This window comes from Monodelphis domestica, chromosome 5 (genome assembly GCF_027887165.1).
Source record: "Monodelphis domestica isolate mMonDom1 chromosome 5, mMonDom1.pri, whole genome shotgun sequence".
Lineage (NCBI taxonomy): Eukaryota > Metazoa > Chordata > Mammalia > Didelphimorphia > Didelphidae > Monodelphis > Monodelphis domestica.
The window spans coordinates 315,901,817-315,920,657 of NC_077231.1; the positions used below are offsets into that span (position 1 = coordinate 315,901,817).

Consider the following 18,841-nt stretch of genomic DNA (forward strand, 5'->3'; position numbering starts at 1 on the left):
GCATTACCACTAATTGAGAAGTCCATTACATTCTATTGTGTCAAAGCGTGTCAGTCTCTGTGTACAATGTTTTCCTGGTTCTGCTCCTTTCGCTCTGCATCAGTTCCTGGAGGTCCTTCCAGTTCCCATGGAATTCCTCCATTTTATTATTCCTTTGAGCACAATAGTATTCCATCACCAACATATACCACAATTTATTCAGCCATTCCCCAACTGAAGGGCATCCCCTCATTTTCCAATTTTTTGCCACCACAAAGGGCAAGCTATAAATATTCTTGTACATGTCTTTTTTCTTATGATCTCTCTGGGGGTATAAACCCAGAAGTGGTATCGCTGGATCAAAGGGCAGATAGTCTTTTAGCACCCTTTGGGCATAGTTCCAAATTACTCTTCAGAATGTTTGGATAAATTCACAACTCCACCAGCAATGCATTAATGTCCGGACTTTGCCACACCCCCTCCAGCATTCATTTCTTTCCTTTGATGGCATGTCCGCCAATCTAATAGTTGTGAGGTGATACCTCAGAGTTGTTTTGATTTGCATCTCTCTGATTATAAGAGATTTAGAGCACTTTTTCATGTGCTTATTAATAGTTTTGATTTCTTTTACTGAAAATTGCCTATTCATGTCCCTTGCCCATTTATCAATTGGAGAATGGCTTGATTTTTTGTACAATTGATTTAGCTCTTTATAAATTTGAGTAATAATTAGACCTTTGTCAAAGGTTTTTGTAATGAAGATTGTCTCCCAATTTGTTGTTTCCCTTCTAATTTTGGATGCATTAGTTTTGTTTGTACAAAAACTTTTTAACATGATGCAATCAAAATTATTAATTTTACATTTTGTAATTTTTCTAGCTTTTGCTTGGTTTTAAAGTCTTTCTTTTCCCAAAGATCTGAAAAGTATACTATTCTATGTTCATCTATTTTGTTTATAGTTTCTTTCTTTATATTCAGGTCATTCACCCATTCTGAGTTTATCTTGGTGTAGGGTGTGAGGTGTTGATCCAAACCTAATCTCTCCCACACTGTCTTCCAATTTTCCCAGCAGTTTTTATCAAATAGTGGGTTTTGGTCCCACAGACTGGGATTTTTGGACTTATCAAAGACTGTCTTGCTGAGGTCATTTACCCCAAGTCTATTCCACTGATCCTCCTTTCTGTCTCTTAGCCAGTACCAAATTATTTTGATGACCACAGCTTTATAGTATAGTTTGAGATCTGGTACTGCAAGGCCACTTTCCTCCTCATTTTTTTTTTCATTATTTCTCTGGATATCCTTGATCTTTTGTTCTTCCAAATGAACTTTGTTATGTTTTTTTCTAATTCAGTAAAAAAGTTTTTTGATAGTTCAATGGGTATGAAATTAAATAAGTAAATAAGTTTGGGTAGGATTGTCATTTTTATTATGTTAGTTCATCCTACCCATGAGCAGTTAATGTTTTTCCAATTGTTTAAATCTGATTTTAATTGTGTTGAAAGTGTTTTGTAGTTGTGTTCATATAATTTCTGTGTTTGTCTCAGCAGATAGATTCCTAAGTATTTTATATTGTCTATAGTGATTTTAAATGGAATTTCTCTTTCTAATTCTTGCTGCTGAGATGTGCTGGAGATATATAGAAATGCTGATGACTTACTTATGTGGGTTTATTGTGTATCCTGCAACTTTGCTAAAATTTTTGATGGTTTTGACTAGTTTTTTGGTTGATTCTCTAGAATTCTTTAAGTAAACCATCATATCATCCACAAAGAATGATAGCTTGGTCTCCTCGTTGCCAATTTTAATACCTTCAATTTCCTTTTCTTCTCTAATTGCTACTGCCAGTGTTTCTAGTACAATGTTAAATAATAGCAGTGATAATGGGTATCCTTGTTTCACTCCTGATCTTATTGGGAAGGCTTCTAGTTTATCCCCATTGCAAATTATGTTTGCTGTTGGTTTTAGATAAATACTGTTTATTACTTTTAGGAAAGACCCTTCTATTCCTATACTAGTGTTTTCAATAGGAATGGATGTTGTATTTTGTCAAAATCTTTTTCTGTGTCTATTGAGATAACCATGTGATTTTTGTTGGTTTGCTTGTTGTTTTGGTCAATTATGCTGATGCTTTCCTAATATTGAATCATCCTTGCATTCCTGGTATAAATCCCACCTGATCATAGTGAATAACCTTCGTGATGACTTGCTGGAGTCTTTTTGCTATTATCCTATTTAAGATTTTTGCATCTATGTTCATTAAGGAGATTGATCTATAGTTTTCTTTCTCTGTTTTTGACCTGCCTGGCTTTGGAATCAGTACCATATTTGTATCAAAAAAGGAATTTGGTAGAACTCCCTCTTTGCTTATTATGTCAAATAGTTTATATAGTATTGGGTTTAGCTGTTCTTTGAATGTTTAAGAGAATTCACTTGTGAATCCATCAGGCCCTGGGTATTTTTTCTTAGGGAGATTTTTGATGACTTGTTTAATTTCTTTTTCTGTTATGGGATTATTTAAGAATTCTATTTCTTCTTCTATTAACCTAGGCCATTTATATTTTTGTAAATATTCATCTATATCACACAGATTGGCATATTTTTTGCCATATAACTGGGCAAAATAGTTTTTAATGATTGCCTTAATTTCCTCTTCCTTGGCGGTGAGGTCTCCCTTTTCCCCTATGACACTGTTAATGTGATTTTCTTCTTTCCTTTTTTTTATTAGATTGACCAGTACTTTATCTATTTTGTTTGTTTTTTCAAAATACCAGCTTCTAGTCTTATTTATTAGTTCAATAGTTCTTTAACTTTTGATTTTATTAATTTCTCCCTTAATTTGCAGGATCTCTAATTTATTTTTCTTCTGGGGATTTTTAATTTGTTTGCTTTCAAGTTTGTTTGATTTGCATATCCAATTCATTGACCTCTACTCTCCCTAATTTATTAATATATAAACTCAAGGATATAATTTTTCTCCTGAGTACTGTTTTGGCTACATCCCATAGATTTTAAATGGATGTTTCATCATTGTCATTTTCTTCAATGAAATTATTAATTGTTTCTATGATTTTTTTTCTCTAACTGATTTTGGAGAATATTATTATTTAATTTCCAATTAATTTTTCATTTGGCTCTCCATGTACTCTTACTAATCATCATTTTTATTGTGTTATGATCCAAAAAATTGCATTTATTATTTCTGCTTTTCTGCATTTGTTTGCCATGTTTTTATGACCTACTAAATGGTAAATCTTTGTGAATGTGCCATGCGCTGCTGAATAGAAGGTGTATTCCTTTTTGTCCCTATTTATTTTTCTCCATATATCTATGAACTCTATTTTTTTATAAGATTTAATCCACATCTTTTACCTCTTTCTTATTTATTTTTTGATTTGATTTATCTAAATTTGATAGTGGTAGGTTCAGGTCTCCCACTAGTATAGTTTTACTATCTATTTCCTCCTTTAGTTCCACTAGTTTCTCCTTTAGAAATTTGGATGCTATACCATTTGGTGCATACATATTGATTACTGATATTTCCTCATTGTCTATACTCCCTTTTACTCCCTATTCCTTTTAATCAGATCTGTTTTTACTTTGGCTTTGTCAGAAATCATGATTGCAACTCCTGCCTTCTTTCTATCAGTTGAGGCCCAATAGGTTTTGCTCCAACCTTTAATTCTAACCATGTGAGTATCTACCCATCTCAGGTATGCTTGTAGACAAAGTATGGTAGGATTTTGGATTCTAATACATTCTCCTATTTGTTTTAGTTTTATGGGTGAGTTTATCCCATGCACATTCAAAGTTAGGATTGTCCCTTGTGTATTCCCTAGCATTTTGATATCCTCTTCTAGTTCTGTCCTTTCTTCTTTTGCTATATCCTTTTAAACCAATTGTTTACTTCTAATCTATCCCCCTAATCCCCTCCCTTTATATGCTTCCCTTTCTGGTCCTTCCCTTTTTGTTCACTTCTTGTTTTTTTTAGGGTCTGTTAAGTTCCCTCCCCCTTCTCTTTCCCTCCCTTTTTGTATTCCCTCCTCTCTACTCCCTTTAGTTTTTCCTTCTCAGTTTCCCTGAAGGATAAGATAGAATTCAAGACCCCAATGGATGTAGATGCTCTTTCCTCTCAGAACTGTTTTCACTGAGAGTAAGGTTTAAGTATTATCTATTAGCACTCTCTTCCTCTTCTTCTTATAAGAGAATTCTTCCCCTCCTCTTCCCATGCATATATTTGTGTGATAAAGATTATCCTATTTATTTTATTTCTTCAAGTATCTCTTGGTGCCCTCTTCGATTCCCCCCTCCCTTTTTCTTTTTCTGTATATCACTTTATAGCACTTATTACCCCAATATCTTCCTGTGAACAATTCTTCTAATAGTGAATATAATTTTGAGAGTTACAAATAACATTTCCCCATATATTAATATAGATAATTTAATTATAATTGTAATTATAGCTCTTAAAGAAGAAAGTTTGAATAAAATAAAACATTTTCCCCTTTTCCCTTTCTTTCTTATTTACCTTTTCATGTTTCTCTTGATATTTGTGTTTGGATATCAAACTTTTCACTTAGTTCTGGTCTTTTCTTTACAAATACTTGGAAATCTTCTATTTTGTTGAATGTCCATACTTTCCCCTGTAAGTATATAGTCAGTTTTGATAGATAGGTGATCCTTGGTTGAAGACCCAATTCTCTTGCCTTCTGAATATCATGTTCCAAGCCTTGTGTTCCTTTAATGTGGAAGCTGCCAGGTTTTGTGTGATGCTGATTGGTGTTCCTTGGTATCTGAATTGTCTTTTTTTGGCTTCTTTTGAATTTTCTCCTTAGCTTGAAAGCTCTTGAATTTGGCAATTACATTCCTGGGTGTTGTCTTTTGAGGATTTAGTGTAAAGGGTGTTCTATGAACTCTTTCAATGTCTATTTTGCCCCATTGTTCAAGAACGTCAGGGAAGTTTTCATGGATGATTTCTTGTAGTATGATGTCAATATTTTTATTTATTTCTGGATTTTCAGGTAGACCAATTATTCTCAAATTGTCTCTCCTTGCTCTGTTTTCCTGATCTGTCATATTCTCAGTGAGATATTTTTATTTTTTCTTCTATTTTGTCAGTCTTTTGGTTTTGCTTCATTAATTCTTGCTGTTTTGCAAGATCATTGTCTTCCAGTTGCCTAATTCTGGTCTTTAAAGACTGTTTTCCTTTTTCAGTTTGGTCTATCCTGCTTTTGTGGCTTCCAGCTGTTTCTCCAATTGGCAGTTCTTGTCCTTTAAACTCTTATTTTCTCTTTCAATTATTTCCCACTTTTCTTGCCAGAAGGCTTCCATATTTTTGATAAGCTCAAATTTAAATTTTTCAAGAGCTTGTGGACAATTTCCATTTATTGGAAGGTTTTGGGTTTATTTGAATTTCCTCTTCCATTTCCTCTGTAGCCTGGGTTTTTCCTCTATAAAAATTTTCTGGGGTCAACACCCTCTTTTTTTTGTTTGTTTGTTTGTTTGTTTTTTGAGGGAGGTTGTTTCTCCTGGCCACAATTTGCCATCACTGTGGATGTTTTTCCTTCCCTTTTTAGTCAGAAATCTGAGTGAGATGGGCAGGTTGTCTGTGTATGGAGCTAAGGAGTAAGGATTTTGCCTGAGGCAAGCTCTTAAATCTCTGCAGCTTCTGCTGTTTGCTGCCCTTCTCTGTGCTATCTTCCCACAAGTGCCTATGGTCTGCACTCTTCAGCCTGCTAGGGTTTCAGGTGTAGCTGCTCTCTCGGGTAGGTCTTTGGTGGTCTTTGTCAGTTTCCAAGGACTTGGAGGTGCCCCTTACTCACTCTAGAGGTTCCCCTCACTCACTCACTGATTGTGGTGCATGCTGGCTCTGACTCTGGCTCTGTAGGTAGGGTGGGGAAGGGTAGATAAGCTTGTGGTTTTGGTGGGAGCTTTTCCACCCCCTTATAGTGTGGAAATGCCCAAATCTCACATACCTTCAATTCTGCACCCTACTGTGGAGTCCCTTCGTTCTCTTGAATTTGGTTTTTTTGGTATTTTGTGGTAGTCTATATCAGTGGGTGCTGAGGAGAGGATGAGTCTTGCATCTAGACTGCTGACATGTTTACCCGGAAGTCCTAGAAAATGGTTATTATAGTTAAATTGGCTTGACATACTCACGAGCAATTAATATTTATCCAGTTGCTTAGATGTCTTTATTTATATGAAAAATGTTTTCCAATTTTGTTCATGTAATTCCTGGGTTTGTCTTGGAAGGTTGACTCAAATATTTTATGTTTGTCTGCAGTTATTTTAAATAGAATTTCTATCCATTTTAAGAAAGACTTTCTTGATTCCTGTGCTTATTAGTGTTGTTAATAGAAATGAGTGCTGCATTATGGTAAAGGTTTTTTTTTTTCCCCTGTATCTATTGACATAATCATATGATTTTTGTTATTTTTGCAACCAATATAGTCAATTATTCTTATGGTCTTCCTGATATTAAACCATCCTGAAATTCCAGGTGTAATTTTCACTGGGTCTTTGTGTGTGGTCATTCTGATGTGTTACTGTAATCGCTTTATTAGTATTTTTGACATTCATTCATTAAGGAATTGGTTTACATATATCTTTTTCTCTCTTTTTTGCCCTCCATAATTTCAATATCAAAATCATATTTAAATTGTACAAGAAAATTAGTATGATTTCCTTATCATTTCCCAATATTTTATATGGTTTGGGGATTAATTTTTCCTTAAATATTTGGTAGCATTTGCTTTTGAATTAATCTGACCATGGCGGTTTTTATTTCTCTTAGGTAACTCATTCATGACTTATTTGACTTCTTTTTATAAGAGAATATTATTTAAATATTCTACTTTCCCTTCTATTAATCTGCACAATTTTTACCTTTGTAAGTTTTTATGCTTTTCACTTCAATTGTCAGTTTTATTTTCATATAATCAGGCAAAACTAATGTTTGTTTTATTTTTATCTTAATTCTCCTTTTCTCATTTTTGATACTGGTAATTAGTTTTTTCTTTCTTTTAAAAATAAATTAAACTCATTTATTTTTTCTATGAAGCTAGGTCTTGGTCTTAATTTTATTTATTATTTCAATTGTTTTTGAAAAAAATTACAATGTTATTAATCTCCTTTTAATAGTCAGGATTTAAATTTTTGTATTTAATTGGAAATTTTTAGTTTGTTCTTTTCCTAATATTTTTTTTATTCTCTTTATGATTCACTAATCTGCTCTTCCTTTCTTTTATTGATGTACTCATTTATAGATCTATATTTTTCCTTAATTCCTAAATTATATAATTTCCTGTTTTATTTATAAACATATAAACACATAATATAATATGTAACTTAGCAGCAATATAATGCATATAATTAGTTATAAATATGCAATACATTATAATAAATATGTTTATACAAGAGAAACAAATTCTCATTCTAGTTATGTCCCAAAATTGATGTCTTATTCTTGTTTTTTTCTCCCTCCCAAGAAGGCAGGCAATATGATATAGGTCATACATATATTATCAAGTAATTAATATCCTCTGTTGGTCATGTTGTGAAACAAGAGACATATTGCTTGCACTAAAGAAAAATTCATGGAGTAAATACAGTGAAGAAGGATAGTTTTCAATCTTCATTAAGACTCTGTTCCTTTTATGACAGTGGATATTCTTTTACTTCATAAATTCCTTGGAGTTGCCCTGGATCATTACCTTGTTGAAAATAGTTAAATCATTCACAAGTGATTATCATACATTATTGTAATTACTCTGTACAATTTTCTCCTGGTTCTTCTCTCTTCATTTCTAATAACATCATATAAATATTTCCAGGTTTTTTTGTCATCATCTTGTTTGTCATTTATTTTGGTGCAATAGTATTCTGTCACAATCATCTATGACATTTTGTTTAGCTATTCCCCAATTGATAGACATTCATTCAATTTCCATTTCTTTGCCACCACAAAAAGAGCTATTAGAAATATTTTAGAACATATCATTTCTTTTCCCTTTTTTGATCACTTTAAGAAATAAATTTAATAGTGGTATTAGTAGATCAAAAAGTATACAGTTTTTTAAGTCTGGTTATACTTGTAGATTGCTTTTCAAAATAGTTGATTTGTTCAATGTTCCTCAAATAAGGTATTAGTGCCCCTATTTTCCCACAGCCTCTCAATAACATTTGTCATTTTGCCCTTTTATCATTTTAGCCAATCTGAGAGGTTTGAAGATGATATCTCAGAGTTGTTTTGACTTTCCTTTCTCTAACCAATGATGATATAAAGCATTTTTTCATATATTCATATAAAACTTTGTTTTATTTATCCAAAAATTGTCTGTTAATAACTTTTGACCACTTATCAATTGGGGAATGACTCACTCATATTTCACAAAGCTCTTTCTACATTTTAGATATTAGACCTTTATCTGAGGAACTATCAACAAATTAATTTTTCTTCAACTTCCTGCTTTTCTTCAGATCTTGGCTATATTAGTTTTATTTGTACAACAACCCTTCAATTTAATGTATTGAAAATTATTCATTTTAGATTTGACAATGTTGTTTTCTTTAATTAAAAGACTCTTCCTTTGATTTTTCTTTGACCACTCATTCTTTTGAATTAAGTGATTTATTTTCTAATTAATTTTTAATCTATGCTTCCATGGCCCTTGATTAAATATAATTTTATTCTTTGTTGTCTGAAAAGGGTAAATTTAATAGTGCTCCTTTCCTGTCTTTTGTTGTAAGTTTTTAGACTCTATTACATGTTTTTTATTTTTTTTGTTAATGTGCCATCTGGAGCTGAGAAAAAGATATAATCTGTCCTATTTCTATTCAAGTTTCTCCAGAGCTTTATCATATCTAACATTTTAAAAATTCCATACATCTCTGTAACCTTTATCTTTTTCATTTTATGGTTATTTAGTTATGAGATGGAAAAGCTGAGGTCTCTCAGTTGTGTTGCTTTACTGTCTATTTCCTCCTACTATTCATTTAACTTTTCCTTTAAGAATTTGGATGCTTTCCTATGCGGTGCATATATGTTTGCAATTAATTTTACTTCATTGTCTACATGCCTTTTAGCAACATATAATTTATCTTCTTACCACTTTTGTTTAGGACTATTTTTTCTTCGCTTTTTCTTTGTCTCATGTCATTACTGCTCCCCCAAATTTTTGTACTTCAGCTGAAGCAGAAGAAATTCTGCTTCAGCCACATGCTTAAACTCTTTGTATTTCTCTCTATTTCAAGTTTTTTAAAAATAAAGAACATATTATTGATTTTGCTTTCTAGTCCATTCTGCTATCTGCTTCCATTTTATGAGTGAGTTCATTCCATTCTCATTTACAGTTATGACTGTTATCTGTGCATTTCTATTCATCCTTTTTTTTTTGGTTTATCCTTTTTTTTTCTGCCCTCATCTTTCCCCTTGTCTACAGTCTGTTTTGCTTTTAATCACAGCCTGCTTTTGTCCCTTTTCTTTTTTATCACTCTTTTTTCCTCTCCTACTTCCCAATTGAATAACATTAACTGATATTCATCTGGTATTTTAAGGTATGCAAGGTTCCTTATATCCTTCATCTCACTCTATCCTAACAATAGTACCATTCATGGAAAGAAATGCCATAATGCCAAACATAGATGTTTTAAAACATTTGGCTACTAAGCACATTTATGGCTTTTACTATCAAAGATTACTGGCACGTAAAAAACAACCTAAATATTAAAAGCCTAAAATTAAGGAAGGTCCTGACTGTGTGAATCAATTGGTGTCAGGAACTGCTTTTACCCAAGAATGTTGTCACTTTTGGTAAAATTTAGAGTATTGAAGGCTTTCCTAAACACTAATAATTCAAGCAATTTATCCAGGATTACAAACTTAGTATGTGTCAAAGATAAGGCTTGAACCCAGGTCTTCCTTGTTCAGATTATTCCATTTATCAAGACAAGATAATTTTATCCCTCTCTAAACTAAGAACAATCCCTTCTTCCTTGTAAAAGACACAGTTAAATTCAGAAATAAGAATATTAAGATGAAATAGGAAAAAAACTGTGACATCTGTTATATCAGAAATCACTGGCAATTTTTTTTCACTTTTTTAAAAAGACTTAAAAAGATGACCAAAAGTAAAAATACTTTTGAAATTCATGGTTAGATCATGAAGGGTAAACAGCAAAATTAAAAAAAAATAGAATCTGTTGTGCCATGATAATGACTGGGTCACTGCTTTTTCTGAGAATGTTGACTTGCCTTTATCATTTTGTGTTTTCAAAACTAGATTGCCAAGACAACAATTTCCTTCCTGATTGGTCTGGTGTTAGTCCCCAGAATGTTGGTCCTATTTCCAAGACAACCAATCCATTCTGGAATGAACTCTCTGCTTCTAATCCATTCTTGGATGACGTAGCTCAGTTAAGAAATACTGGGAAGAATACAAATGTGTCCATCTTAAAGGAAGACCCCTTTCTCTTCTTTCGAGAAGGAGAAGAGGATAGTTCTTCAGGTGATGAATTAATTTTCCACCAAATGCTCAGGAAGTCTTCATCAAAGAAATCTGGGAAATCCAAGAGCATTTCAGAACTTTTGGATATGGTGGACAGAACAGCAAGTATAGAAATATCTGACCAGATTTTACCTCACGACATGGAATGGCTTCAACATGACCGAGAAGCTTATAAAATGGCCTGGTTAAGTCAACGTCAGTTGACTCGATCATGCCTGGATCTGAACACAATGAGTCACAGTCTTGGTTGGGCTCAAACCCAAGTGGCAGACACTGTCATTGTTTGTAAATTGGGCTCTGAAGGAGGCTCAGTGCAACTTCCAGGGTCACACATCACTGTGCATGTGCCTCAGGGTCATGTAAGAACTGGAGAGTTCCAAGAAGTTACTCTGAGGGCTTTTCTGGACCCTCCAAAAACCCTGAATCATGATCTGTCATGTACTGTGAGCCCACTGTTGGAAATTACATTAAGTAATCTCAATACAATGGAAGCCATTTCGTTAGAAATGGAAATCTCAGCTGAAAAGAGGCAGGACCCTTTTAGCCAAGTCATGGGGACATTGACTTGTTTGTATAGCTCTAATAAAGGGGGACCATTCAGAGAACTTAGTAACTGCTACATTTACAATGACATGATCCAAGTGAAATTATTAGAATTAAGTAATGTGATGTACATAGTGGCTGTAGCTCAATGCAAAGCCATTCAGGCACCAGCCACAAGTGTGTGGGATTTTATCCACAAAACTATTCATGTTGGGGTTTATGGACCCAGATACATTCATCCCAGTTTCACTGTTATCTTTACTCTATGGGGTCACAGCTATATGCCAAACAAGCTCACCATCACTGATATCAATAGGAATGGGAAAAATGTGTCTCCAGTTGTATTTCAGCTCTGGGGGAAACATTCCTTTTTGCTTGAGAAGCCTCATGATCTACACATTTCAATCTTCTCAGAAGACCTAGATTTTGAAGTGAAACCCGATGAAAAAAGAAAAGAAATTAAACAGGAGCAGCTGAAAGCTGGAGAAGTTATCCACCAACAATTTCTGTTTTCTGCAACAGACAGCAAGATATTACACTCATTTTTATTCCTGGTCAGGGTCCACATTCCCAACGAGAACTCAGTGGCACAGTTTTATGTAAGGTCACCTGACCCAGCTCCCAACTTAGGTAGGCTTCCCAATCAGCCGAATGTTTTGCAGAAAATGGAAGGGATCAAGTACTACCCTCTGTCCCTCACAGTAACTGCCAAATACCCCAAGTTTCAAAACAAAACACTGAACTTTGCCAATTATGGTGTCACTCTGAAAACAGTGTTAAGGCAAGACAAAATCTCTTACCTCTTGGAATATTTCAAAGGAGACACCATTGCTCTTCTTGGAGGAGGCAAGGTGAAAGCCATTGGCCAGACCAAAGTCAAGGAATGGTATGTAGGAGTCCATCAAGGGAAGCTTGGTCTTGTGCATTGCAAAAATGTCAAAGTAATTTCAAGGGAACAAGTCATTGACATGTCAGAGAGTGGGTTTACAACCCAGAAACTCCTGGAACAGGCTGCCCTGCCCTTTAAGAAGATGACCTATATCTACTCAACTGTGTTGACCCTGGTATCTGAAAAAATTTTGGACTGGAAAGCTTTAGCTGATGCACTGGGCTATTCAGAGTTGACAGCAGAAGATTTTGACCAGATGCAAGTTGACAAAGAGACAGAGAGAGTGTCTTATGTTGTCAAGAAGTTGAAGGAAGATTGTCATGTGGACAGGAACCGGAGAAGCTTTCTTTATGAACTTGTGGTCGTAAGTATTGTTAGGTACTTTTTTTTAATGAAGACATATTAACATTTAAAATCTATGAACATTCCTTTCAAAATAATAGAAAATAGGATAATTCAATTCCAGAAGTTCAAAAATTAAATAATTAAAACCCACTAAGTTTGGGCTATAATTCTATGCCTGAAATTTAATATTCTGTCATATGCTTCTTAGAAAAACCCCTCTCCTCAATGCATCACATTCTTCTTTTGAAGAAAGAGTGAAGATTTTGTGTGTGCTGGGATATAATACTTAACAGATTTGTTCTCTTTTCTTAAATATTTAGACAGCTCCTACTACTTCAAAGTAGACCCATCTCATAGAGGTAAATAACAAGAGGGTCAGGGAAAGCTCATGATTAAATATTGAACTTTTTAATGATTGGAGATGCATTTTCAGGATGTGTATATACATGTGTAAACATACATCTGTACACACATATATGCATGTATATAACCACTTGTATGCCTCTATATACATAAACCAACATGCAATACATACAAAATATGTGTATGTATTTATATATTTCCTTTGATTTTGGATTTTGGTCCTGGATTTGGAGTCAGAAAGACTCAAATCAAAGCCTGAGATGATTACTCATTGTGTGATAATTAGGGATTTCACCTTTTGGTTCCATAGTGTCCTCCTTTGTAAAAATACAGAGGACAGTCTTCCTGAATTCAAAAGTCCCTTGGTAAATCTCTGATCTTTAATCTAGAAATTTAAATTTGGATTAGTAAAATTAAAAAATGAAAATGGATAAAAGAAAGTCACAGTTAGGGAGATGCCTTGGAATTGGGTGGATGTTGTTCCATCTCTGACAAATGCTGTCTTTGTGACCACATCACCTTTCTAGTTTCAAGGACTAGATGTTACAAATTAAATGTTGAGCTGCATTTTGAAAGAAGATTCTAACTTGGGAGTTTCCTACAGCAATTAAATGCAGAGTTGGACCCCAAACCACAAGAAAGTGTTATGAATCTGCTTTATTAAAGTGCTACCGACTTTTGATTGCTTATCTTGGCACACAGGGCATCTTGCTAGTGGAAAATAAGCTTTACTAGTTTCTACCAAGGTAAAAATATTGAGTAGGGGGTCATATATGTCTATTCTATGTCTGTCATGTGAGGATTATTCGAGCTATGTATGAAGACGCTCATTTCCTGACTGGCTCCAGAGGCTATAATTTTAGGCAGAACAATCCAAGATAACTTTCTTTTAAGTCCTAATTTCCCTCAAAGGGGAGATTATTCTCACCAAGGAAATCACTGATGGATAAATGGATAAATCAATACACCAAGGAGACTTATTAAATGCCTACTCTGTGTCCTCTCTCTGTGCTAGGTCCTAAGTATAAAAAGATAAATTGTCTCTAAGGAGCTAAATCTATATCAGGAGGAATTCCCAACTAGTGAGAATCAAGGTATTCAATGAAGAAGTTATATTATTCAGAATCATGTTGAATATTTCCTTTGGATGGAACCAATGTCCATTCTTTGCTGTTGTATAGTTGTTTCAGTTGTATCAGACTCTTTGTGATCCTAGGGTTCTGTTAGTAAGGATATGAGAATGGTTTGTGATTTCCTCCTCTACATCATTTTACAGATGAGTAATTGAGACAAGCAGTATTAAGTGACTTGTCCAGGGTCACATAGTTAGTAAACATCAGAGTTCAGATTTAAACTCAGGAAGATGCATATTCCTGACTTCAAACCTAGCATTCTATCCACTCTGCCACTTAGATGTCCAATACCATATTTAACATAATTATAATTTTGAAAAGTATGAATTCAGTGTATTTAATCATTTCATTGGGTTCATTATAAATACTCTTTTAGATATAACTATACATATGTACTTATTTACAAATAGATACAAGGCAGTTTTTAAGAGAGATGAACAAAGAGTTTGAGAAATCAATGAAGGACTTATACCAAAAATGGTTATTGTACTGAGTCTTGAAGCAATATGAAGACGTTGGGGTGATGAAAAATGCATTCCAGGTATGAGACACAAACACTAAAAAGCAAGTAGATGTTTAAGGTTTGCAAACCACCATGTCTGGGTTGACTCATTTAGCCCTCACAACAACACTGGCAAGTAGGTTCATAATCATCTTCATTTTCCATATGAGGAAACAGGCTTCAGCGATTTACCTAAGGCTGTATGGGTAGCGAATGTTTGATGAAGGATCCAAATTTAGTTCCATCCTGACTCTAAGTCCCATCCTCTATCCATTAGAATGTATTGTTGATAGAGGGTCTTGTGTGAGGAGCAGTAGGAAATGGAGGTTCCTTGAACCCCTAAAGTAAATTAAGTATTCTAGGAACACATTTAACTTAACTCAACTCGTAATTTCCAAATAGGACTTTTCAAGTCAACACACCATTTTGAATAAATTCTCAAGAATGTGTAACAGACTGTTGAAACATGGCTTGGAGTCAGGACCAGAGAAAGAAGGAAATTGTTGTCTCATCCTCAGGAATATAAGAGAAAAAAAAACAACGAAAGAACATGAAGACTAGAAATATACATGTGTGGAATTCTATGCTTACATGGCTTGTATTCCAGATAGCACAAATGATCCATACAGATGCAGATTTCTACTCCATTGGGACTTAGTAGAAGGTCTTCAAGAGTTGTTCTAACTGGAACATTCATGCCCCTGCACTGGACTGGAGTTCCTTTGAACAAAGCTAGGCTGGTTTATCCCTGTGCCTTACTGGGAAACCTCCAAGCTTGCTTGTGTCTTCCAGAACCCAATTAGCAAAGACATAGAGAACTGAAATCATCTCTGTACCATTTGGGAACCTACAGAAGAGGATTTAGGATACAAATACAAATAAGTCATATTGGCACTTCTTTTAGGTCAAACTTGGCCAAGTCACCCAAGCCTCAATTTTCTCACTTGCAAAATGGCAGGCTTGGACAGTCTAAACTCTAAGATTCTCTTTAACTGAAAATCCAGGGCTCTCCTAATTATTGCAGTTTATGGAGATCAGCTCTTTAATGGCCACTGAATGTGGTATCTTGAGCCTATGTGGGTGACTGTGTTCTCTCTCCTAGTAGCATGTGAGCTCCTGGAGAATAGGGGTGCTATTTTGACTATTCTGTGTAGCCCCAGAGCCCAACACAATATATAACATATATTAAGTGCTTAATAATGGCTAATTAATTCATAAGTCATGTAAATTATCTGTAATGCATGTATGTCATACAATTTATGCAGCCTGTGTACTAAGATGTCAATTTTAGCATTTTAAGAGCAGACAATGACATACATGAGGAAAGGGTTCAAAGAGACGATGAGCCATAAGCAGTGTGTATGACTTCAGTCAGGAAGCCTGAGCAGCTAAGCAAGGTAGCAGGCAAACAGTGGCTGTGGGACACTAAGGCCTGGCAGCCCCCTTTCCCTCCTCATCCTATGTACTTAGGAAGAGATCCATGTGTAAGCCACAGAGAATGCACACAAGAGGGCTGGTAAAATTTCTTTGGTGTGTGATGGTGACACAAATGGATTCATCTGTCCTATGTACTATTTGTGCTCTTGGGAATGTCTGTGAGGATGCTTCATCCCCGATATGGTGACACTCTCCTGGCACTGTCAGATTATGATATATTAGGCATCTTTACTTCTGTCTCCAGCATGACCCAAGGGAAAGACGGCTAAGTTAGAAAGGCAGGCTGCAAGAGTGAGACCTGTAGGAACTCAGAATCCCAATGATCAAGCACCAAACTCCTCAGGGTTTTGGGCAGGAATCTCCAGACAGGTGTCTATGTGAACATGAATGCATAAGGCTTAACTGAAGAAATATTTTAAAAAATTACTCCTTCTTTGGACCTGAGACACACTAGCAGCTCACCCAAATGAAGACTAGAGAAATACCTGGGAGTCCTAAGTGGTCATGGCCAAAGTTAGGATCTTTCCCCATTCTTCGCACTTTCCAAATCCTTCCACACTGTCAGAGAAACAACTCTGATCTTAGCTAGGTTTTCCTCTTTCTTCTTCCCTTAATCTACCCAGCAAAGACTTCCTCACTATTTTATTGGCATAGAAATACAGGTGAGCTTCTGGGAGAGAACACAGCTCTTTCCCTGCTCCCATCCACCCTCACTGGTTGTTCCATTACCTGCCTACTGCTAACTATGCAGGACTTAGCATAAACTTACCTCATTTGGTCAATGAGGTAAAAATATCAATATGACACAAAGAAGGTAAGTTAGTTGTATTTTCATTCCAATTCTTCCTACATGTGTTGAACAGTGCTTGCAAGTTCACCTTTGTTCAGTCATTTTAGTCATGTCTGACTGGGGTCCCATTTGGGATTTTCTTGGCAAAGATACTGGGGTGGTGTGCCATGTCCTTCTCCAGCTACAAAAGTATATTCTCTGTTTATTTTACTGAGGACACAGATTACCAAGTATCATGGCAAAAAATAGTTAAAATAGAAGTTATTTCTAAAACAAAGTGAAGAAATGATCACAACCAAATTTGTATCACCATCGGTGTGAGACATTGGTCTGCCCTAGGCAAGGTTTGAAAATTGCCTTTGCCTTTGGAAATTATACACTGTGTTTTACTGTTGATGAGGGGTTTTCCGCCCACACTCACATCCATGTACTTTGAGTTATTCCAGAAACTAAATATCTGTGGGCAACGAAGGGCGAAAATGTTTGGCATCAAAATAGTGTATTTTACAAAGTAAGAAGAAAAGTGATTTTCATGGCATCCATCCTCTAGCCCTGGTCCTACCTACACAGGGCTACCTCTACTTCTAATAAGGCTTATCTGTCAGTGTCAGAAAGTTGTTGTTGTTGTTGTTGTTGTTGTTGTTAATATAACATGCTGGACCAAAAGAAAAAGAAATATACATCTGAGCTGTAGAACACAAAGTAATAAAAATTCAATTACATGGTAGAAATCACAGCTATGTTCAGTGATCACTCATAGGCTTTGCTGTTTCTCACAAGGAACCAATTGGAGACTGAATTCCAAATTTATCTTACTTCTTCCATTGGCCTAAAAATGGTTATATTATTCCACTGATTGACCCTGGGCAAGTCATTTAACCCTGATTGTCTAGACCTGGCTATTCTTCTGCCTTAGAAATCATAGTATTTTTAAAAATGCTCATTTTACACAAGTTCCATGTCTTTTGGGATTTTATGACAATAACTTGACTATGTAGGAATTCTATGTTTACTACAGAAATTTGATTTCAGGGAACACACTGCTTGCTAGAGCTAGCCAGATTGCAGTCAATGAGCATGTGTGTCTTTGGGAGGTGTGGTGTACAATGAACATCTAAGGAAGTACATTTATATTGTAAGGTCAGGTTCCTGGGATGCCACCAGGGTTCCACTGCAGAATTCAGGCACATGAACATGGGCTGTGAGTCAGGAGCAATGGTTTCAAAGAGGGAAAGAGTCATCTTCATTAAATAGGACCAGGGAGACCACACCAAGGGAAAATAAGTTCTTTGGATAATTGTCCAAGACAGAGAACTAGCTGCTGATAGCAGCACCTTAAAATGGTAGCCTTTAACTTACAACCTTCAGGCCTCCTAAATTCCATCCCTGTGCACATACTCTATTGAAGCAACTATGTCCAAGATAGCAAGTTTCATTTGTTTTAAGAGTACAAAGTTAATTGTTGCCAGAAGATGCCTTGGTCATTCAATTTCTTTTTAAAAATTTCTTTTATTATTATTTTTAAACACTTGCCTTCATCTTGGAATCAATACTTGGTTCCAAGGCAGAAGAGTGGTAAGGGCTAGACAATGGGGGTGAAGTTACTTGCTCAGGGTCACATAGCTAGGAAGTATCTGAGGCCAGATTTGAACTGAGGACCTCCCATCTCTGAGCCTAGCTTTCAATTCACTGATCTACTTAATTCACTGATCTACCCAGCTGTCACCCCCCCCCCATTACTTTTCTTTTTTTTTAAGTTTATTAAATTATTTGATAATATTTTTCTATAGTTACATGAATCATGTTCTTTCCTTCCCCTTCTGCCACCCCCTCCGGTAGCCAAAGAGTTATTCCATTAGGTTTTACATGTGTCACTGATCAAGACCTATTTCTGCATTATTAGTATTTGCATTAGGGTGATCCTTTATTTTTTTTTTTAAATATATTTTATTTGATCATTTCCAAGCATTATTCGTTAAAGACATAGATCATTTTCTTTTCCTCCCCCCCACCCCCCATAGCCGACGCGTAAGTCCACTGGGCATTAGATGTTTTCTTGATTTGAACCCATTGCTTTGTTGATAGTATTTGCATTAGAGTGTTCATTTAAAGTCTATCCTCTGTCATGTCCCCTCAACCTCTGTATTCAGGCAGTTGCTTTTTCTCGGTGTTTCCACTCCCATAGTTTATCCTTTGCTTATGAATGGTGTTTTTTTTTTCCTGGATCCCTGCAAGTTGTTCAGGGACATTACACCGCCCCTAATGGAGAAGTCCATTACGTTCGATTATACCACAGTGTATTAGTCTCTGTGTACAATGTTCTCCTGGTTCTGCTCCTCTCGCTCTGCATCACTT

At 35.4% G+C, this 18,841-nt stretch overlaps 1 protein-coding gene across 13 annotated transcripts in view; it reads left to right on the top strand.

Moving 5' to 3' along the window:
- Positions 1-18,841, top strand: part of MACC1 (MET transcriptional regulator MACC1) — a 175,073-nt gene that overhangs the window by 102,204 nt on the left and 54,028 nt on the right. For all 13 annotated transcript variants that reach the window (XM_056800529.1, XM_056800532.1, XM_056800536.1 and 10 more), the window contains one exon: positions 10,260-12,280. In XM_056800529.1, the coding sequence (XP_056656507.1) occupies positions 10,260-12,280 (2,021 nt within the window). The remainder of the gene's footprint in view (positions 1-10,259; positions 12,281-18,841) is intronic.